The 24,427-nt window shown below is 46.4% G+C and overlaps 2 protein-coding genes across 3 annotated transcripts in view; one reads left to right on the forward strand and one right to left on the reverse strand.

Moving 5' to 3' along the window:
- Jak1 (Janus kinase 1) overlaps window positions 1-15,578 on the forward strand; it is a 115,445-nt gene extending 99,867 nt beyond the window's left edge. For both annotated transcript variants that reach the window (XM_040757107.1, XM_005086635.4), the window contains 14 exons: window positions 1,402-1,508; window positions 3,222-3,365; window positions 4,045-4,132; window positions 4,947-5,074; window positions 6,013-6,148; window positions 7,756-7,907; window positions 8,891-9,041; window positions 9,149-9,243; window positions 10,060-10,252; window positions 10,904-11,028; window positions 11,529-11,701; window positions 12,975-13,092; window positions 13,519-13,629; window positions 14,389-15,578. In XM_040757107.1, coding sequence (XP_040613041.1) covers window positions 1,402-1,508; window positions 3,222-3,365; window positions 4,045-4,132; window positions 4,947-5,074; window positions 6,013-6,148; window positions 7,756-7,907; window positions 8,891-9,041; window positions 9,149-9,243; window positions 10,060-10,252; window positions 10,904-11,028; window positions 11,529-11,701; window positions 12,975-13,092; window positions 13,519-13,629; window positions 14,389-14,484 — 1,817 coding nt within the window. In that variant the 3' untranslated portion in view covers window positions 14,485-15,578. The remainder of the gene's footprint in view (window positions 1-1,401; window positions 1,509-3,221; window positions 3,366-4,044; window positions 4,133-4,946; window positions 5,075-6,012; window positions 6,149-7,755; window positions 7,908-8,890; window positions 9,042-9,148; window positions 9,244-10,059; window positions 10,253-10,903; window positions 11,029-11,528; window positions 11,702-12,974; window positions 13,093-13,518; window positions 13,630-14,388) is intronic.
- Raver2 (ribonucleoprotein, PTB binding 2) overlaps window positions 15,575-24,427 on the reverse strand; it is a 75,330-nt gene continuing 66,477 nt past the window's right edge. Inside the window, exon 12 of the mRNA XM_005086634.4 lies at window positions 15,575-17,664. Within this exon, the coding sequence (XP_005086691.1) occupies window positions 17,518-17,664 (147 nt within the window). The 3' untranslated portion in view covers window positions 15,575-17,517. The remainder of the gene's footprint in view (window positions 17,665-24,427) is intronic.

The raw sequence follows: 24,427 nt of genomic DNA on the forward strand, positions 1-24,427 counted from the left end.
ATTGTGGAACCTTATTGTGGTGATGTAACCAATGTGGTAACTTGTGCTCAGTAGTTTATTGCCACTCAGTATACATGTGGTCACTTTGGACTGTGCCTTGCAGGTTTTACAGATCTTTTGGGAACTTTCTTAATTAGAATCCAAGAATCAGGACTCCCATAGGAGAATAAGAAAGTGGAACAGGGAGACCATCTGTGAGTTGTCACTTTCCCAATGGTCCTGGTCCAGCTGAAGGAAATATGTGATGTGTTCAAGGACTATGTCAGCTCTGCCTGGTTTCCAGAGGGTTCTGTACTATGTCTGAATTTGGAAGGTTATGTAGCATCATTATTGCCTTGCAGCTTACAGAGGATACATTCCCTGTCCCATGTAGCCCTGATCTGGCAGACCTAGTCATTTGTTGTACTTGCTGTTTAACTTTTTGGAGCTTGGGGAATTGCTCACTCCAAACCCACATGCTTAGAGGTTGTAGCTTCATCCAGCAAGATTTCTAGGATACTCATCCTAGGTTGCCTTCCCCCTCTATCTGCATAAAGTTTGTGCTTCCCTTTCTCAAAGGGTTCCCTAGGCTCCAAGCATTGGCCTTCACAACTGGTGAACTGAACTCATTCAGTTCTCCCCCAGTGCTTCCTACATTTAAACAAATTCTTGTAGGAGCTGGGGAACAGAGCGCTTGCCTAGCATGCACAAGGCCCTGATTTTGATTCCCAGCACCACAAAGTAAACACAAACCCAAGTATCTTGTTGAGCACTGATTATGTTCTAGGCTATAGAAATAGAGCAGGAAATGAGGCAGATGTGGTCCCCAGCTTCTTGACATTTAGTTTGTGTTTGTCGTTTTTTGTTTTTGGATTTTTTGAGACATTGTTTCTCTGTGGCTTTGGAAGCTGTCCTAGAACTAGTTCTTGTAGACCAGGCTGGTCTCGAACTCACAGAGATCCGCTTGCCTCTGCCTCCCGAATGCTGGGATTAAAGGTGTGCACCACCACCACCCGGCTTGTTTTGTTTTTTAATTCTTTTTAGGACTGCCCAGGCTGTTCTCCAACTCTCTAGTTGGATCTAACCTTGAATTCCTGATAATTTTGTTACTCACATGCTAGATTATAGGCCTGTGTCACCACAACTAGCCGTACTTAGATAAATGTTCATTTCCTAAGGGAAACTTCCCTCACCTCCATTACCAGAACAGATCCTGCTGTGTGAACCTCAATAGAACTAATTCATGTTGACTCTTTCATTAGCCTGTGAGCTCCTAGAGTGTATGAATTAAATATCTACTAATATAGATTTGTTGAGTGACGGAACTAGCAAACACATGTGTTCTGTAAGCTCCATGGCTTAGCATACATTGGATGGTCAGGATCTAGAATGGCATTCAAAATTCTCTGATCTCTTCCACAGAAATCTCCAATCTGCTGGTAGCCACCAAGAAAGCCCAGGAGTGGCAGCCTGTCTACCCCATGAGCCAGCTGAGTTTTGATCGGATCCTTAAGAAAGATATTATACAAGTAAGTCCCCACTATAGGCCTTTGTCCAGCTTTGATTCCAACTTGCCATAGGGGAGCCCCTGGGGATTTGAGGGGGGAAATAAAGTCTGCTTTGGGGAAAGTCTATTGGAAAAAGAACTAAGAGGTTCCTTTCTCAGGTAAGGTCACTCAGCCACACCTTCCATTTTACCCAGTCTTGCCGATGGCCACCCCTTGGTGGATGTGTATCAGTAGAATATGCGGTAGACATGTGGGAGCACTGACACGGGAATTGAAGTTGGTCTCTGTGGGAGGAGTCTAGGCTGATGGTCCCCACCTCACAGAGGGCTGTGGAATAGTATCTCTGGGGCTCAGTCCTGCTTTTTCCAGGACTTCCAAAAGGAATAGAAGAGAACAGAGACTACAGGGCAGGGCAAGACAAGAACTATCCTCAGAAAGGAACCCTCCTGGGGGATCAGACCATTGTCCCAGCCTTTGCTGGGACAGCCTTTGCTGCCCCGAATCTCCAAGCTTAGCCAGGCCCAGAGAGGTAAGTACTTGCATTGGCCAATGTAATTGGCATGTGTGGATATGCAACATCTGGTCTTGGAAGGGCAGAGATGGTTTCCCAGAGATGGTGGGAAGGACATCCAGAGTCTCAGAAGGTAAGTCTCCAGTCTCCGCTCAGACACAGAGCTATGTGAAAGGAAGCTGGAGCAGACACTGGCCTTTGTAGGTTCTGTTACCTAGCCCCTGGAATCAAGTCATCCTTTATTAATTGTCTTAAAAGCATATGCCTTTTATGGAATGTTCCGGGAACACAGCTTCCCATAATGTTGATGGATCACCTCATGACAGATGCAGCCCTAATGAATGGTTGCAGGACCTTGCCAAAATGCAGCAGACAGGGAGGATGAATGACCATTCTGCAGTGACAGATGACAAATGGTGGTATTTGTGTAAATTAATATACCCGATTAACAGTGCTGTGTCTTTCTGTAGGGAATAGGACTGACTTCCTAGGTGTTGGCCAAAATCCATTTTCTGTATTTGCAAGAGTTTTTGTAAGAATGCTTATAATCATGGAAAAATATACTCCACCTTAAAAGTTTTGTGGTGCTAATGTTAGCATCTCAGTGTGTTTCATGAGCCATGTTTTGGTTTTTAAATATGAAAATTTAAAAATTGGAAGTATTGAAACTCAGTCTGGAAGGGACCTTAGAGACAGACGGATCATTCTGTACATGGTGATCTCATCTGGTGTATGGTCTTCTTCCTCCCTTCCCATGGGAAAACCCAGTTATGTCCCCTGCTTGGCTGGGTACTGACACGATTTGTGCTTCTCAAGCATGTTCTTGTGGGTGTTGTAAAGGGTGGAGGTCCAGTGTGCAAAGAGCATGGACTGAAAGGCTCTGAGACAGAGCACATGGACTCATCAGGTGAGTTTCTGCACACTGGGTGTCAGTTTGTATGAGAAGCCTTTATTCCTAGGCTCCTAGCTCGATCAGTTCTTACTATGGTGTGCTGCAGGTGCTATTATCACCCCCATTTACTGGGTTTGTGATAGACTGCAACTACAGGCTAACCCTTGAGGTGGAAAAGAAGCTGCTTTTCAGGAATGGGGTTGTTGCTGAGGTCCAGAAAATCAGTGCTGTGCTTGCCTAGGAGTTGTGTGTTTTTTGTGGACTCAGCCCTGACTTGAGCCATCGTGAAGCTGCAGAGAGAGGACAGCCAGCTTTCTGCTTCCTCCTCTAGGGTGAGCACCTCGGCAGAGGCACAAGAACACATATCTACTCCGGCACCCTGCTGGACTACAAGGATGATGAAGGGATTGCTGAAGAGAAGAAGATAAAAGTGATCCTCAAAGTCCTAGACCCCAGCCACAGGGACATTTCTCTGGCAAGTATACGCTTTTCTGGGCCAGGAGAGTGAGTTGACCGGGGAAACATTGCTTTGTAAAAGCCCATGAGGTCCCCAGCCTTGTCTTTCAGTCAGAATTCCTCCCTTCAGTACTGTCTTAGGCAGTCAAGGAAGGTTGATGGTGTGGAAGATGGAAAGGAGGACAGGAGTCCTGTCCAGTCCTGTCCCCCTTCCCTGCCACCAAGGGCACCTGTGTGATTCTGTGGATCTCTGGAACAAGCAGAGTGGTCTCTCAAAGCTCTGAAGGGATTTCCCAGGCTCCCACACATTTGGACCAAAGGAGTCAAATGACTTGACCAGGACCTCTCAGTCTGTTAGAAAGGAACATGTGATTGGCTTCCTGGTTATTCTAACAGTGATAAACCTTGAATTTCATGGCATTTAGAGGTTGATACTAAGCCTGGCCTGAGGGACTGATGGAAAAATTGGTAGGTAGCTCATCCCACCAGCCTTACTCTGCATTGTTCGATTTTCTAAATAAACCCCATACCTTAGCTAGAGTGCCCAGAGGTCAAGGCATATTTGTGCTACTGGAAAACCAGGAGGGCAGTTTTCAGGACCGGGAGTGGCAATGGTTGACTTTTTCTGGGATTCTTCATGGTCCATTACCAGTTCAGGCTGAGCCTAGACATGCCTTTATTCTTTTTTCCTCCCACAGGCTTTCTTTGAGGCAGCCAGCATGATGAGACAGGTTTCCCACAAACACATTGTGTATCTCTATGGTGTCTGTGTCAGAGATGTGGAAAGTAAGTTTGTTCTCTCTTGCAGAGGACAGCTGCCCGGCTGGGGTGGGTCGGTACTATGCAGATCTTGGGCTTCTTGACTTTTGTTTACAATGGGAAAGTCAAGGTATTTTTCAGGTCATTTGCAGAAGTCAGTGGTGGCCATGGTTTGTTTTTCACTTATTTCTTTAACATTTCCTTCTAGTTACTCTGAGAGGAGTCCTGTGAGGAATGGCAGGCAGGGCTTGAGGGGGGTGATAAAATGACTCCTGAGCTAGGGCCGGCCTGCTGAGGAGACCCTGCCAGTAAAGTGGAGCTGGCTCTGACCTCTCATTAGCTGTCCAGAGAGGTAGCATCTACTCTGAATTCCTCATAGGAATGTCCAGGAAGAGGAGTTTTTGGTTTTGGTTTTTGAACCCAAGCTTTTTGATTTATGAACTCTGTAGTGCTGGCTACTCCTGTGTTCACATGGGAGACTTGCTACAGGGAAATTGTGTCCTATGGGTGGCCTGAACTCACTCTGCTGTAGTGTATATTGCTATAAAGTAGAAGTTGTGATGGCCACTGTTTTGAATCCTTGCTCAGCCAAGTCCTTCTGTGCCTTCCTCCCACAGTCCCTGGGAGAAGTCAGTATTATAGTTGTGTACATACAGATGAAGGCTGAGGCTCAGGAGAGGCCATCTCCAGCTGGAGATCATCTAGATTAGAAGTGGAAGAAGTTGGGGTTAAGCCAACTTGGCAGCTGAACAGTGTCTATAAGAGAGTGCTCTTCTGAGGGTGAGACAGAATTCCACTAGACAGACAGAAGGTTCCAGATGTTGCTGTTCTGTATCTGCAGATATCATGGTGGAAGAGTTTGTGGAGGGGGGACCATTGGATCTCTTCATGCACCGGAAAAGTGATGTACTTACAACCCCCTGGAAGTTTAAAGTTGCCAAACAACTGGCCAGTGCCCTGAGTTACTTGGTAAGAATGCTTTCATGTTGGTGGTGATCCCATCAGGACCTATAGTGTTCTCTTGGGGTTGGGGTGAGGGGGGATGATGGAGGTGCAAGCCAGAAGTGCTGGTAAGTAGAGGGGCTACATACCAGATTCTAGGTGCAGAAGAGAAAGTTCCGTGTTGGTGCACTGGTGTGCTCTGTGCAAATAGTAACTGTGCACTGTTCTGTAGGCTTACCTAACACTCCTGTCTAGAGGAAAATGCTATCATGTTGGGGGACTGACTGCATTGCATAGCAAAAGGGGGAACAAGACTGATTTGCTTTTCTGTTGCTGTGCTAAAACACAAAAACCAACTTGAGGAGAAAAGGGCTTATTTGGGTTTCAGGTTCATCAGTGAGGGAAGCCAAGGCAGGAATTGAAACAGAGACCACAGAAGAAAGCTGCTTACTGGCTTGCTTCCTCTGGACTGTTCAGCTACCTTTCTCATACCTGGCTAGAGATGGTACAGTACACAGTGGTACCATCAATCAGCAATTAAGAAAGTGCCCCACAGACATGCCCACAGGCCAACCTAATGGAGGCAACCATCAATTGAGGTTCCCTCTCTTTGCTGTGACAATCAAGATCAGCTATCATTCAGCACACTGAATGAATAAGGGAAAATCCCCGTGTCCATCAGAGCTAACATTGTGGGGCATATTACCAGGGGCTAGCTTTTGCAGGCTTTGTATATTCTAATGTGCACAAAGCCTGTAAGACAGGCTATTATCTCTGTTTCGCTGATCAAGGACATGCAGCCAAGAGACATTATAGGATATATACACATCAAACAGAGTATCATGGGTGGGCTGTTGAGGTCCACTGTGGCTGGAGTGGGGAGAGCATGTCTGTGGGGCCCAGGTTGGAAACAGAGGGTGTGCGCAGAGAAGACAAGGCCACACTGATCTTTTTTTGTTCTGCAGGAAGATAAAGACCTGGTCCATGGAAATGTGTGCACTAAAAACCTTCTCTTAGCCCGTGAAGGCATTGACAGTGAGATTGGCCCATTCATCAAGCTTAGTGATCCTGGCATCCCGGTCTCTGTGCTGTCCAGGCAAGGTGCGTATCCTGTCCCCTCTCCATCCTCAACCATCTCTGTTGCCTCTTTGTGGACCAGACACTGACACCAGCAGCAAGAAGGTGCTGTGCTGTGCTTTCCTTTGGAAAGGTACAGAGTGCTTCTGTTGTGGCCTGGATAGGTATATGGAAGGAGGGTAGTTCTCCGACAGCCCAGTCTCAGTGATTTGTTGTCCTAATGGTAAAGGTACTGTGTTCAGTGATACTGGGGTAGCAGAATCCATGAGCTCTGGAAAATGGTCAGATAGATGTCAGGAAGGAGTCAGATAATCTGGTTCCTCCACTGCCATGTTCTGGAAGCCCACTGTAGCCATTGGGCAGTTTGGAAGGCAGCACATTACCTTTAACCAGGAGATTGCTGAGGTCTCTACCCTTGCAGTAGATTAAGTTATGCAGAGTTCTCAGCTCCAAAAGGAACAGCAGCCCCAGCAGCTCAGAAAGGAAGCTAGTGCTGCACAGGCTGTGCTTAGTACCCTGGTAGCCACACAGGAGGACCAGCATGCCTTAGGACCTGGTGCTAGTGGTCTGTTAAAGCCTCTACTGTCTTCAGCACTGAGTTTTAGTCAGTTCAGCACAATGATTTTTAACTAAGCAATGTAGTAAGAGAGTGGTAATTATGAAGAAAAATCAGCCCTGAAATAGCCCTACACATCCATTCCTTGGAGGGGGAGCAGGAATTGTTTTTGGGGGGGTCTGATTTATGGCTATTGTATGGCACTCATCCAGTAGTCCCTGGACAGACATCCCTGTCAAAGGCCTGGAATCCAGTAATGCCCATAATACCCAGTGGATTGGGGGCAAGACTGTTTGCGCTTCATTTCTGTGTGGTAGATCTCTGAGGTGGTGATGGCAGAGCACTGATGCATGTGTCATGCAGAAGACAGATTGAGAGGGTTGGGAAACGCCTTGAGTCCTATACTAGACTCGGGGGCCACACCGCTGCTCTGCTGTCCTTGACAGCTAGGAGGCTGCTCTGTGGAGGTCACTGCATTGATCAAGGACATTTCCAGGGGACATATCAGAGGTATCTTTGAGATTACTGGCTCTGGCCTTGGTTAGAAGCCAGAAAAAGAAATCTTGAGAGGTCGCTGGGAGAAAGAGATGTGGTTTTTTTGTTTGTTTGTTTGTTTAACCTGTTCTTTTTTCTATCCTTTTGAAAAGCAGGAAACCCACACACAATTGACACTAGCTGTGTGGAGCCATAGAGTAGATGTATTCGGGCAGCTGCCTGTCTCCACATGTGCAGGACTTCTTTCTCCCTCCTTGTTCTTTCTGCCCTAGGCCTTGTTCACATGACTCCTGCCCTTCCATGATGGCTCTGTCCTGTGGTGCCATGATGCTTTTGTACCAGGTTTTAGCAGATGGCCCTTCTGGGGATTTATGGAATAGGACCTGTGTGCTAAGCAGGCCCTGATAAGAAGCACCTAGTCAGGGACCGGGAAACTGCTGTCTGATGGTCTCACCACAGGGCTTGTGTGGCTAGGAGTTCTTCTGGCTGCTGGCCCACCATTCTGGCTGCAGTGGCAGTGCTTGGCATGTTAGATGGTCCCAGGAGCCAATCTATAGGCAGGTCTGCTGCTTTTCCCCAGAGTGCATAGAGCGAATCCCCTGGATTGCTCCTGAGTGTGTTGAAGACTCCAAGAACCTGAGCGTGGCTGCTGACAAGTGGAGCTTTGGAACCACACTCTGGGAAATCTGCTACAATGGGGAGATCCCCCTCAAAGACAAGACCCTGGTGGAGGTGAGCAGTTGTTTCCAGGATGAGGCGGTGAGATGTCAGGTGCTCATGGGCCTGCGAGCATTGTCATCCTACAGATGTACCCTCCTTGAGCCTCAGCTCCATTGTTTATAAAATGAGAATAAACAGTGACTGCTTTGTAGCGTTCCTAGGAAGATAGACAGGCATCCAACTGTTGCAGTGTTAGCCTGAGGTTTTAAATGCCTCTTTGAGCTCCTGGTGTGTATTATCCTCGACAGGACTGACATTTGGGCCTTGCCTTCCAAAGGACTGTTGGAGGTGGTGGGGAGGTAAGCTCAGTGAGGTCATGCTTATGTCTTTACAGTTCAGCCATGACATGGACACTGGAAGACACTGGATTCACTTAGTTTTAAAAAGTGGTAATCGTTATGTCTGATCTTAATCAAGAACAATTAGGGAAAAGTATTTTTTAAAGGTCATCACTGTGTCAATCCTGACTGCTAATACAATAGCACGGAGAACATGTAGTTCTTTAAATTTAATGTTGTGAGCACTTCCCTGTGGGATTCTTAGAATTTTTATAAATTTACTGAGTTGTTTGTTTTATTTAGCTCTGACTTACTTACATTTGGTATTTACACTGTTCCTCCTGTGTGATTCTGCAGAGAATACATTTGTATGATAAGCCTTGACTCGTAATCATGTAGTAATTGGAATTAATGAGTCAGAGTTTGTAGAATTGGAAAGATGTTGCTCAGGTTGCCACACTCCTCCAGCAAAGCTAATGGGCTTCCCTAGAACACAGCATCTTAGAAGTGGGATGTGCTACCTACCTATTCTCCTTCAGTTTGGGTTATTTCATGTGGAGACTGAAATTTCCTCGTACTGGAATAAGGCCTCCCAAACCCCAAGTTGATGAAATGTGCCTTTGGGGGATTAAGGCAGGGATTGGCCATCGATCCTGGTGGTGGGAGTGGAGGGCCTGAGGGGGCACTGGGTCTCTCAGGTGTCACGCTTTCTTACAGAAAGAGAGATTTTATGAAAGCCGCTGCAGGCCAGTGACTCCATCTTGTAAGGAGCTGGCTGACCTTATGACTCGCTGCATGAACTATGATCCCAATCAGAGACCCTTCTTCCGGGCCATCATGAGGGACATTAACAAGCTGGAAGAGCAGAGTAAGTCTGAGCCAGGGTGGCCGCAGCCTCAGAGCATGGTGGGGCAGGGAGAGTGCAGTCCTGATTATTGCTTGGTGGCTCATCTGGTTCCTTGTCTCTGTGGTTAGATCCAGACATTGTTTCAGAAAAGAAGCCAACAACAGAGGTGGATCCCACTCATTTTGAAAAGCGTTTCCTGAAGAGGATCCGTGACTTGGGAGAGGCAAGTTAATACTTGGGCTCCTGCACATTGCCTGTCTGCATGGAAAGCTGTACTCCCTCTGTCCTGCATCAGAGTGTGTAAAAGCACCTTCATGTCCTGCGTGGGGGACATTTGCCCTGCTCTCCCTGACACCCTGCCAGGTTATGTGCACTTAACCTGCACATGACACCATGGTTCGCACCCAGGACCTATAACGGCTTCAATAGCCTTGACTTCTCTCAATGGTATTGAAGAGGGCCAAGTACAGATGTGGTGGAAATAGGAAAATCTCTGCCTCTTCCATTTTATACTGTGTGACTCCTTAAATGAGGAGAGTGCCAAAATAAGAGTCACGGCTTTTCCTGTGGATAATAGCTAAAGTGACCATGGCAGTTTCCAGAATTTGGGTTTTCATATAGATGTACCTTCCATAGTTCACTTAAAATCATAACTGTTGGCTGGGTTAGCAACATCTGTCCTGGGCATTTTCACAAGCAGTCTGTAGTTGTCGTACTGTTTAAAAGGCTTCTCTGAGATTTGAAGGCCCCTGTGCAAATATGCTCTTCTCAGCCCCACTAGCGGCCCTGTCCTGTAGCATGGGCCTGTGACTGTGAAAGAATGCCCTGGTTATCCTCCAGATCCAGAGATGGCCCCATTGCTTGTGAAGTATGTTGTTTTAGAAACCACGGTTGATAAAGTGGTCCCTTAGTCACCTACAGTTTTCTGAGTCTTATCAGTAGCAGAAGTTAGGTCAAGTGAGGCTGTGCTGAGGCAAGTGGGAGTCAGTGAATCTAGCTTGTCTGGGCCTCTCTGATAGCAGGGACACCTTCCTTTCAGGGCCACTTTGGGAAGGTCGAACTCTGCAGATATGATCCTGAGGGAGACAACACAGGGGAACAGGTGGCCGTCAAGTCCCTGAAGCCAGAGAGTGGAGGTAACCACATAGCTGATCTGAAGAAGGAGATAGAGATCTTACGGAACCTCTACCATGAGAACATTGTCAAGTACAAAGGAATCTGCATGGAAGATGGTATGTTGTCACACTGTGCTCGGTGGGTCTCTGGGTCCTAAGGGCCACTGCTATCAGGCAGTCCTCAGTCCCATCTTTGCTAGCTCCTGTGGGCTTGTCAGGCTTCCAGGTCTCAGACTGATGTGGCCCTTAACAGCTGCAGGCCTCCCAGAGGTACCTAGACTCTGTCACAGCCAGCTGTCTTTCCAGGGATCCATGCATAATACTGGGAACAAGGCTGTATCAATCCAGATGGTCACACTGATACTATAAGGAACTGACAACTACTCTCCTACCCCCTTTCTCTGTTCTGATCCAGTACTACCCAGGGCATTTTGCCAAGGTAGCAAGTAATACTTATAGTAGTATTTACTAATAACTTGTGCCTTGTTTGCAAGGCAGCCCAATAATCATGCATTTGCTTTAAAACTGGTAGTGAATGGGTATGGGCTAATTTTAAAACTGATTGAGTGCCTGGTGGTGCACAGAGCACTAGGGCTGTATTATCCTGCTGAGTTTTGCACTCGAGACAGGACCTGGCAGTGTGACCTGTTCACAGCTTAAGTGTCTGTGTGCCAGTGGGTGGGCTCTTCCCCATGCCTCAGAGGCTAAGCTGAAACCCCTCCAGGCTCTCCCTGCAGCCTCATCCTGATGCCAGTTTCTCCTAAACAGGGGGGAATGGTATCAAGCTCATCATGGAGTTTCTGCCTTCGGGAAGCCTAAAGGAATATCTGCCAAAGAATAAGAACAAAATTAACCTCAAACAGCAGCTAAACTATGCCATCCAGATTTGTAAGGTAAAAACACACAAACAGAAAGACTGCACGTGTGGAAAACATCAGGCATGTACAGAATGTATGGGGTAAGAGGTTAGTAATTAGACCTCAGTGGGAGACTAATGAGTGGACTGAGTGTTTTATTCTATACCATTTACATGAATTACGAGCCTCTTCTGTGCACGTGAGTGAGTTTCTTAGGTCCAACAGCTTCAGTTTGGATAAAAGTCCAGTCTTAAAACAACAAAAACTGCTAGTGATATGGGAACAAAACAACTTGTTTTTTCTAATTGTGAAATGGAAGATAGAAAACACAATCTGAGCTGGGCATTGGTGGCGCACTCCTTTAATCCTAGCACTCGGGAGGCAGAGGCAGGCGGATCTCTGTGAGTTCGAGGCTGGGCTGGACCGACAGCCTCGAAAACAATACAGAGAAACCCTGTTTCGTAAAAAAAAGAAAGAAAAGAAAACACAATCTGAAGTGACTTTTGAAATGGGCCTAAACCACACTTCTCTCTTAGGGGATGGACTACCTGGGTTCTCGACAGTATGTTCACCGGGACTTAGCAGCAAGAAATGTCCTTGTTGAGAGTGAACACCAAGTGAAAATTGGAGACTTTGGTTTAACCAAAGCAATCGAAACTGATAAGGAGTACTACACAGTCAAGGATGACCGTGACAGCCCGGTGTTTTGGTATGTGAATCATCTCATCCGTGCCTCCTAGGCTAACACTGTTGAAGGGCTCCTTCTAGCCATGCTTGGGTACCCATCCCCCACTCTAGCAAAAGCTGAGGTTTGCTAGCAGCAGCTTTGCAAGAGTGGGAGAGGTCTGGTCATGACCAGCTCACCCTCGGGAGATTCCCGTGAGCAGTAGCACCCACCACAGTTCACAGCTGTGTGCAGGTTGGGGAGGCTGACTCTTTCATAAAATACATTCATGTAGAAAGGCCTGGTGGGGTCCCAGGGGCATAAGGTACACACTGGCCAGAGTCAAGGAGATGCTGGAGGAGGGAAATTTGGCTAGGCTTTAGGAACCACACACTGACCACAATCACTTAGCCCGGAACACTACCGGAACACTATCTGTCTGTGCTCTATGGCTCACTCTGGTGCCCCTGTGCAGACACACAGACCTCCACGTATACACATACTTATTTCTTGTTTAAAAGCAAAGTGTTTTAAGACCCTTGTTTTTGCCAAAGCTGGAGAAATGGTGACCCAGTCAGTGAATCCCGAGTTATGGGTGAGGCAGCCAACTCTGTGGAGCAGTGGCACAGCCTTCAGGCGAGGCTTTTCAAAGACCCTGCCTGTTTAGGTAAAAGCTGGAAGACTCACAGCAGGTTGGGTTGAAGGAGGCCTGTGCTACGTGAGGGACAGGAATGAGAGGGTCATTGGACAGATTTGTAGTGGGTGGCTGTGTCAGAGCTGAGGAACCTGAGTTTGGGAGCCAGGACTTTATCCCAGTGGAAGCCACCAGAGTTGACGGATAGAGTTTAAGCTGAAGGGAACAAAAAAGGAACAAGGGAATCTGGGTCGGCTGCTTCAGCAGCCCAGGTAGGAGCCTCACGCCTGGGGAGTGGTGGCTGGGACAGTGGCAAGTGGATTCATTTGAAGACTGCTCAGGAGACCAATTCTGGGATGCCTTGACACCTGCTATGAACCCCTGGGCATCCTTCACCAGTAGTGACACTGGCAAGATGCCAACTCTGAGCTTGTGGGCTATAACCCGGGGATGATCTTTTCGGGACTGTCTCCTGGGACATGAGGAACACACATATTTCATTTGAAGGCAAGTAACATGCCGTGAGCCTCCAGGCTGCTGCTTCATGTGGCAGCAGGATGGACTGGCGCTCCACGTTCACTCAGACACATATGTGCTTTCAATTCTGAAAACCTCTCACAAGTGGCTTTCCAGAGGTACTCTGTTTTGGAGCAAATAAAGGCTTACTCCCTGCTTTCCTTTCAGGTACGCTCCGGAATGTTTAATCCAATGTAAATTTTATATCGCCTCTGATGTGTGGTCTTTTGGAGTGACACTGCACGAGCTGCTCACCTACTGTGACTCGGATTTTAGTCCCATGGCCGTAAGTGTTAACTGCCACTTTCACCAGGGGCCAGGGCGCAGTGGAAAGCACCTGTCCTTCTGCTGAATTTTTGCTCTTAGTGGAGCTCGTGGGTTATGGCCATGTTCTTTTTGGCCTGTCTTGTCACTTGACAAAGTCTGGCAAAGTTTGCCTTTACAAGTGCAGAATTCTATACAATGATCCAGATTTTTAGGGTGAGGGGCCATTTTGAGAGGATGATCTGCTTTGAGCATTGGGTAGGGGCTTTGTTTTCACTTAACTGAGAGCTGTGGTTGGTCCCCGCAGATGTCCATTATAGACAGATCCTCAAGAGCAAATAAGGATTTTAGATTTTCATTTGAAGTTATTAAGAAGAGCTTTGTTACTTTAATTCCTAGTTAGTTCTGGGAGCTTCACCTTAATCTTGTTTGGTTTTATTTTACATAGTTGTTCCTGAAAATGATAGGCCCAACTCATGGCCAGATGACAGTAACACGGCTTGTGAATACTCTGAAAGAAGGAAAGCGCCTGCCATGTCCACCCAACTGTCCTGACGAGGTAGCTGTGTCCCCTTCGTGGAAACGGAACTGGCTTTTTAATGTCTTTACAGCTTGGCTTATCCAGCGGGGAGGGGAAGACCCTTAAACCGCTCTGGAGAATTGGCTCTTGGTTCTGAGGACTTGCTACTGTCAGAGGACTGACGTGGTTGCCATCATCCCCACCTGATAAGACATTAGAGAAGCCCCATGGGGTAGATGGTGATGCTCAAGGCTCCCCTCATGGAGCTGTACTCTCCATCCCTTGCATGCCAGAGCACCTGTGATGAGTCTTAACATTGCTTGTGTAAATAGATCCCACTCAGCAGCATTTTTGAAGTTTGATATTTTGAACTGGATTGAGCCTTTCAGCCCTAGGCTCTTTAGATGGTCAGAGTGAGGCACCATGGTGATGAAAGGGGTTATAATTTGTTTTCTGTATTTTAATAAATACCCCATTCTTTAGTCCTATTAAGTTTGAAAATGTTAGGAAACTGCCTTTATTTTCAATAATTCTATGAGGTGGTGTCTGTGTGGGTGCTTGTGGATGCCAGAGATTGATGTTGTGTCCTCTGTGGTTGCTCAAAACCAGAGCAGGGTCTCCCTGAAGCTAGTTGCTCTCCTGATTCTGCTGGTCTGGTCTTCTTAATGTGTGTTGTGGCTCTGAACTTTGGTCCCACTCACTTGTGGGGCATGCACTTCATCCACTGAACATCTCTACAGCCTGTTTTATCTCACAAATCTGACGTATTTGTACTGTTCTTGCTTTTATTTTTCATAGGTTTATCAGCTCATGAGAAAATGCTGGGAATTCCAACCATCTAATCGGACGACGTTTCAGAACCTTATAGAAGGATTCGAAGCACTTTTAAAATAAGAAGCATGAGTAACTTTAAAATTTCCATTTATCAAGTCCTTCTCTCCCAAGCCATTTAAAAACTGTTTAATGAAAGTTTGTATTCTGCCTAAAAAGCCACTCAACAAATACTTGAGTATATGTCACATCGTAAATTTAGTGAAAAATGATGACAACCAAACTAGAATGTGCCTAAGCACTCCTTTTGGACAGATTATATGATCAGTTGCCTAGCAAAGGACTTTTGGCACTGTTTTGCTGGCAATATTGATCTAAGATAAAAAAAACCGGTGGACTTGGCTGAAACTCTCCCTTGCCCTGAAATCTCACTATCTATACAGTGATAGTCCAATTGAATAGGTACCATTTAGTATACTAGTTTCCATTACAAAAAAAAAAAAAGTCTGTTCCTGCTACCCAGTAGGACTGCAATTTCAGGCTGTTTGTGCAGAGGGGCCCAGCTGCTGTTCTCTTGGCTAAGCACTGATACCCACTGCGGGAAAACTGGCTCTGCACAGGGAGATAACCTGGCACACACTCTGCATGTCACTTCTTGAGAACTAGGCCTGTGCCCATGCTCTCCTGCACAGCCTGCTTTCCTCACACAGGCTCCTCTGACCTGGATGCTGTTCCTCCTGCCTGTAAGAAATGTCAGTGCATACCCCTCCTAACCACCTCTGTGGGAAAGCTGTCACAGTACTGCAAACAGAAGACAATACCATCTACAAAGGTTAATCACTGCTTTGGCCATCTGCCTATACTGCAAAACTACCAAGAGAAGACTCAGCCCAGGGGCACAACAGACTGAAGTTCAGAATTTACTAGGCAGTTCTCAGTTTGCTTGGAGATAGCTAGGTAATCAATGTTCAGTTTCTGATTCAATGTGAACCACGAAGTTCTTCATGACCAAGAGTTTGGCAAACTTATTAGTGCTGTTTAATACTTGTTTGATATTTTTCCCCTTTTGAGCCCCCCTCACAGATTTCAAGATCTCTTTAATAGCAACTGTACAGTTGCTATTTAAATTTGTTTAGTTGCTGTACTTGTCAAACCTGTGGCCTGCTCTATATGCACTTTGTTTACTCTTTATACAAATAAACATACTAAAGACTTCACATGCATATTTCTTTTAATAAGTCTGCATTTTGAAAGCATTTCAAACCATTGGCTAACATAGAAAAATAACAGCCTAGACTCTGGGGGTTGTAATGACCTTGTACTAACATCACGTGGTTTGCACGTCTCTTCTGACCTGGGATAACGGGCACAGGCTGGTATGGAGGAAGAGCCCATGTGCTGTAGTGCAGAGCCGTAAGTTCTTCAGCTGGTTCCTCACTTTCAGCTCCAGGGTCGCAGTCGCTATCCTCCCTATGTTCTGTTTGCATGAAGTAAAACTGACCAAGTGCTGAGGAGACGGGATGCAGCAGCAGGAGGGCGGGCTTCTCCATGCAGACTTGGAGAAGCCGTTAGTCTCTGCTACTCGCCTCATCCTGGTCAGCCGGAGGTCGTATGCTTAGGACTGTCTTACTGTGTTAGCTGTCATTTTTCAAGGGAAGCTGGTAATATGCAATAAATTAGACCAAGTAAAATTCTTTGTGTAGTGTATAACATATGTACCAGTTTTAGACTTTATAATTAATGCTGGAGATTTATATCATAGTCAAAATGGTAAGTCCCCCCCATAAGGTATTTTAATAATCTGATCCTATAGAGTAGGATCACCGAGATCCCAATCTCCATCAGCTGTAATCTCTTAACAGACTTCTAGATGGAAAGAGGTTTCTCTAACTCATACCAAGGTTTTCAGAAAATGGTGAGGCCAAAAGTCACATTAAGACACACTCTTCCAGAAGGAACTTGGATTAAATAGCTGTAATCTTTCAGCTTAACTCCCAAAGAATGAGAAAGAAACCAGAGTGAGGTAGAGCTTTAATTAGCTCAGAACTGTCCCACACACTGTCCATGGACTCCTTCAGAAATGGCCGTGTGGACTGTGCTGCCGAGTCACCACCTTGTCTAGTGATTAGATCTTCACTCCCGTGTGCTAGGAAACAGCACAGAAACCTTGGCTCCGTGCATGTGCCAGTCTCTCAAAGGTTAACCTTCTAACCATAAGACAGAAGCAATAGGGAGACAGGCCAGCAAATCTTACGTATAAGGACAGAGTAAATGTCCCAGGCTTTGCAGGCTCTGTGGGTCTCTGTTGAGGCTACTTGGTTCCTGTAGTGATACAAAACTACATAATATGTAAATAAGTGAGCTTCACTATGTTCCAAATAAAATCTTGGGGACACTAAAATTGCAGTTTCATGTTGTGAGTTCTCCCCTACCCCAGGCATTTAGAAGTGTAATCACTTATTCAGCATCAGCACAAAACTAGGTGGTGGACTACATGTAGCCCTAGCGTGTACTTGGCCAACCCCTGTATTATATAAGCAAAGTAACTTTTCCTGAAGTACTTTGTTTTCCACAAAAGGTATAAATGGTAAATGACACCTTGGAAGTCAAGCATCTGAAGTGACATTACTCTCACTCTGCCACTGGATTGGTATTTCGTGGAGTCTCCATTTCAAGTGTCTATGTGGCATCACTGTTGCACGGGTGGTACCGGCACCCTTGCTGTTGGAGGCAAAGGTCCTTAAAGACTACGGATGAGATTATTCTTAGGGAGAGTAAGGGAAATGCACATTGGCTTATAGGAAATTCATTCTAAGGCTAAGGAAACAAAACAGTTTCCCATTTATTGCTTCAGACTGTATGATGTCAAATTGTCCCCAGGCCCGAAACAAGAACTGTTGGAATGCTGATTCTCCAGTGAGCTGAGCTGTTATCACATGGATTAAGACACATTTAATGCTAGTGGAAAATGCCCTCAACCAATGACGTCTCTTATTGCTAGTTGGGTATTTGGCTGATGGGCCTGCTGCATGACGGCTCCTTCTGGGAAGTCAGACACCCGTATTGAAAGGATATGGCTAGTGTGGATGAAGTTAAGGCAGCGATGAGCAGCAGACGCTGCAGAGGACCGCAGCAGGTGGGCAGGAGACGACGAGTTCAGTACACACGCTTCTTTTTCAAGTAGGACTCTGTGTAGCTCACTCCCGTGTCCTGAGGGTGCTGGCCAGCGAGTTCTCCTGGGCCGCCTTCTGGGGCAGAGAGGAGATAGGAGGAGCTTCGCTTCTCATTCCTCAGGGAGGACACCTGTGGGAAAGCGAGGGCTTCTGTAAGGAAAGCATTCTGAGGTGGTGACTACAGAACGGTAGAGTGTCAAAACTGAAGAAATGCAAAACCACCTTTGATACAGGAAATCAAAACTTTCCAATCTTTACAGAAGTCGCCTGTGGAGAGCTGCGGGTACAGTTCAGTGGAAGAGCAGCCTCCTGGCACCACAAATAAATCAGTCACATCTAGGGCCTTTACAGACTACAAGGCAGACCTCTGAGCCCTCACCTCTGTCAGGGGCCACCGGAGGAGGAGACTGGCCCTGCTCACACCTGAGTCCCAACAGCAGCATCAAGTGTCAGTGTTCCGGACGGAGGAGATGGGCTCAATAATGAACCTGTGTGCCGAATCAGCAAGTCTGCCTAGCAGCTGGGAAGGAGAACTGGCTGAGGGATGTCAGGGAAAGTAAAAGTAAAGAGTAATGGGACTCTCAAAACTTCGGTGTCCCAAATAATCAGACTGCCAGGCTTCTTTCCACAGACTCTGGCCCAGAAGAGGCCTGATGCTTCCCACGTACAATGAGATTGTACAGCATAACCGGGACGGTTCCCTACACATAGTGGGAGGGACTTGCTGAGGCAGTTACACAACCCAGGTGCACAGCGTGGGAACAGCTGATGGGGCAGTGCATAGCTCTCGAACGCTCTGGAGCTTTCTCACATGCAGTGTCTTTGAATCAGCTATGGTTTCTAGGATCTTAGGAGAGAGGCTGCTTCACAAGGACAGGCTCTGTCCCTCTACTGACCCATCAAGAAAAGGCAGTTGCCTTGGGTTTGACCCTGAATGACAGAATACTGAAAACCTGAGCTCCCTCGGTTGGTACTTACTCTCACAACCTCTAAGGGATTATTCACAAAGTCAAATACTCATTCGCATTTGCTTGAAAATCATGGTATGGGGGGGGTAGCGGCGCACAGGAAGGAGCACAGATGAAACTAGATGGGTCTATTCAGGTTGACAGCTGCCAAAGCAGGCAGCTCTTCCCTGGCTGCCTCCCACTGAGCCTTAGCATCTCTCCCAGCACGGTTGTCCAAAGACACTTGGTGGTTGGTAGACTTCAGCCATTAACATGTCTTAACCCTTCCAGGTAGCATCAACTTCTCTTTGTTCCTCTTCCAAGCCATCGACCCATTCTGTAAGATTTCCCCAAATATGGGGCATGGAACAAACACATCTCAGAGTGGGTGGAACTCTGCTGCCCCTCCCCCCTGCATGCTGCATGGTAATCCACGTTTCGTCCTTTTTGTAAAGCAAGAGCCTGAGCTAACCCCCCTTCTAGAGCATCCTTTTTCTCCCAAACCAGGCAGACACTGGGTATTTTTTTTCCAGATAGTTCTGTATTATCCAGAGAACCAACACTGAGATAGAAGAGATGAGCATTCAATGTCAGAGTTGCACAGAAAGACATGAATAGGAATGGGAAATGAAGAATGGCATTGAGGCATATACAGCCATGGGAGAAGGATAACTTTGATCTGGTACATCAAAGATGGCAAGCTCTGTAAGGACCGGTGAACTGGGAGTAATAGTTGAGGGTTTTAAAGCAAAGCTCAGCACTCTGGGAAAAAAACAACTCAAAATGAGTAAGAAGGATAAAAAGTAGCCACACTGACAGCACATGAAGCAACTTCATGCTATCTGCCCCTAGCATTCAGGGTTCCATTCCTTCCCCCCACCCTTTACCCCGAGGCCCTGGGCTTTACCTAGAATGAAATGTACACTTCGCCTACCCCACGCTTGTATCGCAGAGGGTCCAGTGGGATGGCCCAATGGGAAAAGACACTCGCCATCAAGACTCATGACTGCTTAAAAAACATCACACGCACCTGAAGTAGAGCGGTCTGGCCCAGGGATGCTGCACAGCTGCAGCTTTGGGAGACAGTAACTCATCCCGAAGATGCAGCACACCCAGGTACTTTGTACACATCGGCTCATTTCAAGTTAGAACGGCATCCCAGGGCAGCAGGGAGTGTATGATCTAACCTGCTACCAACCAGCGTGCAGCAGGTAACTTCAATCCCAGCACTCAGGGCAGAGGCAGGAGAAGGTCTGAATTTAGACTAGCCAGGGGTACGTGGTAGGATCTTGTCTCAAAAGAAAACATTGTGGGCTAGAAAGACGTCTCCATGGTAAGAGCACTTGTTGCTCTTGCAGAGGACAGAGGTCAGCTCCCAGCAACCACAACAGTGACACACAATCACCAGAGTGCAGTTCCAAGGGCTCGGACACCTTGTTCTGGCTGCCACAGGCCTCTGCATCCATGCGGTATATATACCTATAAGCACGCGTGCGTGCGCGCACACACACAGACAGAGAGAAGAGTATAACCTGCTGCTCTGGTGACATTACACTGGGATGTATATGTTCCCCATCGAGATGCTCCACAACACTAATCTCTAGGCCTCACCTCTTCCAAAGAATCAACAGTGTGGACACTCAAGAAAATGTCCACCTTCAGCAGGGCCCTCTCCAGGGTGACAGAAAACTGCCTCTTGTTTGTATGTTGCCTCCCAGCTTTCTGATCTTTGGAATCAATGCTAAGCTGAGACTTTCTAAGCACTGTGGTTATGGCTTCAGAAAGTCACCTAGGCCTGGGGTAGTCCCTGGTGGAATTATTCTCTTCTCCCCTCCGGGGAACCCAGCATCTTCACTCCTAGATGCTCCATCTATTTCATCAAGAAAATGAGAGATCCAGAATGATGACTGCTGGGCTCCTTTACCCTCATTCCTTGATCTCAACCAACCACATAATTTGTAACAAACACAAATTTGGCAGTTCCCCAAGTGTCATCTCCCCCCACATCCAGGCTTGCATGATGGCCAAGTAGCAGTGAACATTATCCCAGACCAGTCATGCAAACTGAACCTCCTCCCTGGCCTCCAAAGCCCATTGCATCCACATTCCTACCCATCTGAGGCAGTGACGATATTTCTCCAGGCTCCAAACCTTGGGCCATCCAAACTGCCCTCGGCATACTGTTTTCTCCATGTCCTCAAACTGCTTTGCTCCCAGTCAGTCATTGTGCTCCAGAATCCACCCAGCATCAGTTTCCCTGCACTGCAACTGCTTCCTCAATGCCTCTGCCACGTTCTGCAGCCACAGTTTAGAATACGACCCTAAGTAAATCCATGGGTCTAAGGAGGTCCTATCCCACCATGACTCCATTTTCCATGTAGCTCGGGCCTCTCCTGCCTAGGCACTCTCCTCCTCTCTCCCCTTGTTCCTTTAACATGGTAAGCATGTTCGCCTCACATATCTCTTCATTAGACAGCTGTGTGGCACACTGTCTATAAGTTTCTCATCTTTGCCCCAAAATTCACCTGCCAAGTCAATGTGCCACATTTTTAAAATCACCCAACAAGTTTCAGTGGCCACAAGCTATGAAAGTTACATATTAAGTTCATTTAATGAAGTTACACATTAAGTTCATTTAATGAGCTGTTGTTGCAGGCCATACAGCGTGAGTGCTTTTGCACCATTTTCCCACTAGGTGGCAGCATTAGGCTCTCTTAAGGAGAGACCAGCCTCTTCCAAGCCTTTGTTCAGTTCTGGGTTTGTGCCCGCCCAACTCATCATACATTCTGGGTCTGGTTCCCTAGGCTGGGCAGCCAACTTCTCAGCAGCAAAGATCCCTGTAGCTAGGGAAACACAAGACTACAGCTTGCAGTGCCGAGGACTCCTGCCAGCGAGCCAGGCAGCTGCCAGCAAGCCAAGTGTGGAAAGAAAAACCCAAGTCACAGAGAACGGTGAAGGAATTCCTAGTTATCCCTCATGTTACTGAAACTGGTGACAACACCATGCTGAAGTCACTGATAGTGTAGACCTGGTTTTTCTACTTGAGTAAAGTGGAACACGAAAGAATATTCTTTTTGTCAGATTATAATTACAGGTTACACTCGGGTATTAAGTATTTAATAAGCTGGCCCATAGTCTCCTGTAACATGGGCTTCTACCAGCCATCTGATGTAGACAGACCTGTTCATCTCTACCTCAGAATCTGAAATCTCAAACTGTATGGAAGATACTTCTGATTATAAAGCAGTTATATTTTAAAATAACATGTTTCTGAATTCATTTTTCATAGTCTACTTCAAATAATTAGACGTCGTTTTTTAGAAAAACTAGCTGTGTCTCAGCGTGATTCTAATGACTGTAACAGGGAAATGGGGGAGGGGAGGCCACTTACAGTTGGCTTTTAATTAGCTCTAGACTGGAAATCAGTCACTTTACTTGGTTACCGGTACATACTTTGAAACCTGCAAAACACCAAGTAAACATGCATAGTATAGCTGGAGTTTGTTTCTAAAATACAAGAGTCCATACCAGAGTCCAGGGGCTGGCAGGATAGCTCAACAACTAAGAGTATTGACTGCTCTTGCAGGGAACCTAAGCTCAGTTCCCAGCGCCCACACTGGACAGCTCACCCCTGCCCAGAACTCCAGCTCCAGGAGATCCAACACACCCCTCCAGCCTCTTCGGGTACCGGCTCACATGAACATACCCTGACACGGATGCACATGCAGATAATTAAAAACAAGACATTTAAACATGCCAAGAGTCCCTCATTCTCTGTGCACAAAACTGTGACTCTCACAATCTTATTCTAGAATATCACTGTGCCTGCAGCAGGCACGCCAATCCTTCCCTCTTTATACCCACCCAGCATTCATCTTATTCTGGACATCTCACAGGAACAAAATCAGAAACATGGCCTCTGGCTAACTTCACCTGGCGTGCTTTTAAGGTCCATCTGATGAACAATATTCTACTGTTCATTTGCTTGCTAACTGGTGGGCAATTGGGCTTTTTCCCTTTGGTTGTCAGCAGAGAATCTGCCATAAACACCAGTGCATACACTGGCATGTATGTGGACATATTCAAATTCTCTTGAGCACGTATCTAGGAGTGAAACTCTTGATTAACAGGAATTTAAGGTCTTTGAGGAATGCTAATGTTTACTGACGGTTCACCATGCCCTTGCCCACACAGCTATGGCTCTTCTCCTTTGCTGTGTCTCAGTGTGGATCATCTCAGATGACCTACAGCCCATGCTTGTCACTCCTCTCCCTTCTGATATCTACTGCCACCCCCTAATGAAGTTCTTACCCCACTTTATCATTTTTAAACTCGAAATTTCCATTTGACCGTTTTGTAATCCCCTCTGTTGATACTGCTTAGAGTGGCACGGCTCTCACACTGCCTAAGGTCTTTACATGTGATTCTCTTTAACTCCTTGCTGGTGTTTTAGATCACTGTCTCCCAAGTCCACATCCAGGCTACCTTATGGGCATCTTGTATTACCTGCTTCTCCTGTGCACAGGTGTCTTAGTCAATGTTCTACTGCTGTGAAGACACACCATGACCACAGCAACTCTTACAAAGGAAAACATTTAATTGGGGCTGGACTACAGTTTCAGTGTCTTCGTCCATTATTATCATGGTGGGAAGCACGGTGGCATGCAGGCAGACGTGGTGCTGGAAAATGAGCTAAGAGGTCTACATTTGGATCAGCAGCTAGCAGGAAGACAGAGACACTGGGCCTGGCTTGAGACTGTATAACTCCAAAGCCCACCCCCCCAGTGACACACTTCCTCCAACAAGGCCACGCCTCCTAATCCCTATCAAGTAGTGCTACTCCCTAAAGACCAAGCATTCAATTTATGAGCCTATGGGGGAACATTCCTATTCAAACCACCACAATGGGCCACATTTCCTGATTTCTTTACATGTGTATTGATTTTTTGTTGTTGTTGTTACTGAACCTGAGGATCTTTTAAAAGAAAACAATGTGACTGGCAATAGACCCCTCTTGCCTGTTACTGTTCATCAGCTTTTCTGAACTGTGAGGAGTCAGTGCTCCTTTTTATATGTGGCTATTACAAATTCTACTCCATTGGTTTATGTAGTCAGTTAATGTTTAGGCAGAGTTCCTTCAACACCTAGATCATTCTGTAAACTTTTTTAAATTAAATTTTCCCATATAATATTCTTTGATCAAATGTTTTTAGAATTCAACTGCAATTAAACTATTGACATAGTGTTGTAAAGTAACTCTATCTGCATGCATTGCAAAGCCACCAATACTGTTGTATGATTTTTGTTATTAAATCAGGAAATGGAGAAAACAGTCCTTTACTCTTCACATTTCACTGGTCCCAACAGTGGCTATCACTGCGGCAGAGTCAGGTGGATACAAGACAAGGAGGCTGCTGAACATCATGGGATGTGCAGGGAGGCTCCAACAATTAATTATTCAGTCACAGATGTCACTGGTGCCAAGGCTGAAGAGCCTCTCAAGACAACATGCATTGCTGTTCCCAGTTTCTTTCTAGATCTCTTCGTAAATATGCGTTGAAATAAAACATTCCTGCCTCACAAGGGGAGACTCTATGCCCACTAGATCTCCAAGTCTTTCTGAGGCAAATTTTGACCATTAGTTTTTCAAAGATTTTATATTCCATGTGGTAGTCTAAATGTAATTAGCCCCCATTATCTCATAGGGTGTAGCTTTGTTGAAGGGGTATGGCCTTGTTGGAGGAAGTATGTCACTTTGGGGATGGGATTTGAGGTTTCCTATGGTCAAGATACCATAGCTGAGTGTCTCAGTCAACTTCCTGTTGCCTGCAAGATGTAGGGCTCTCAGCTACTGCTCCCACTGATGCCATTTCCTGTTCCAGAACCTCTCACTTTACAGCTTCAACAACAGTACCAAGTCTTACTCTGCCAGAAAGACTGCAGATT

Source organism: Mesocricetus auratus, unplaced genomic scaffold (assembly GCF_017639785.1).
Source record: "Mesocricetus auratus isolate SY011 unplaced genomic scaffold, BCM_Maur_2.0 Super-Scaffold_100014, whole genome shotgun sequence".
NCBI classification, from domain to species: Eukaryota; Metazoa; Chordata; class Mammalia; order Rodentia; family Cricetidae; genus Mesocricetus; species Mesocricetus auratus.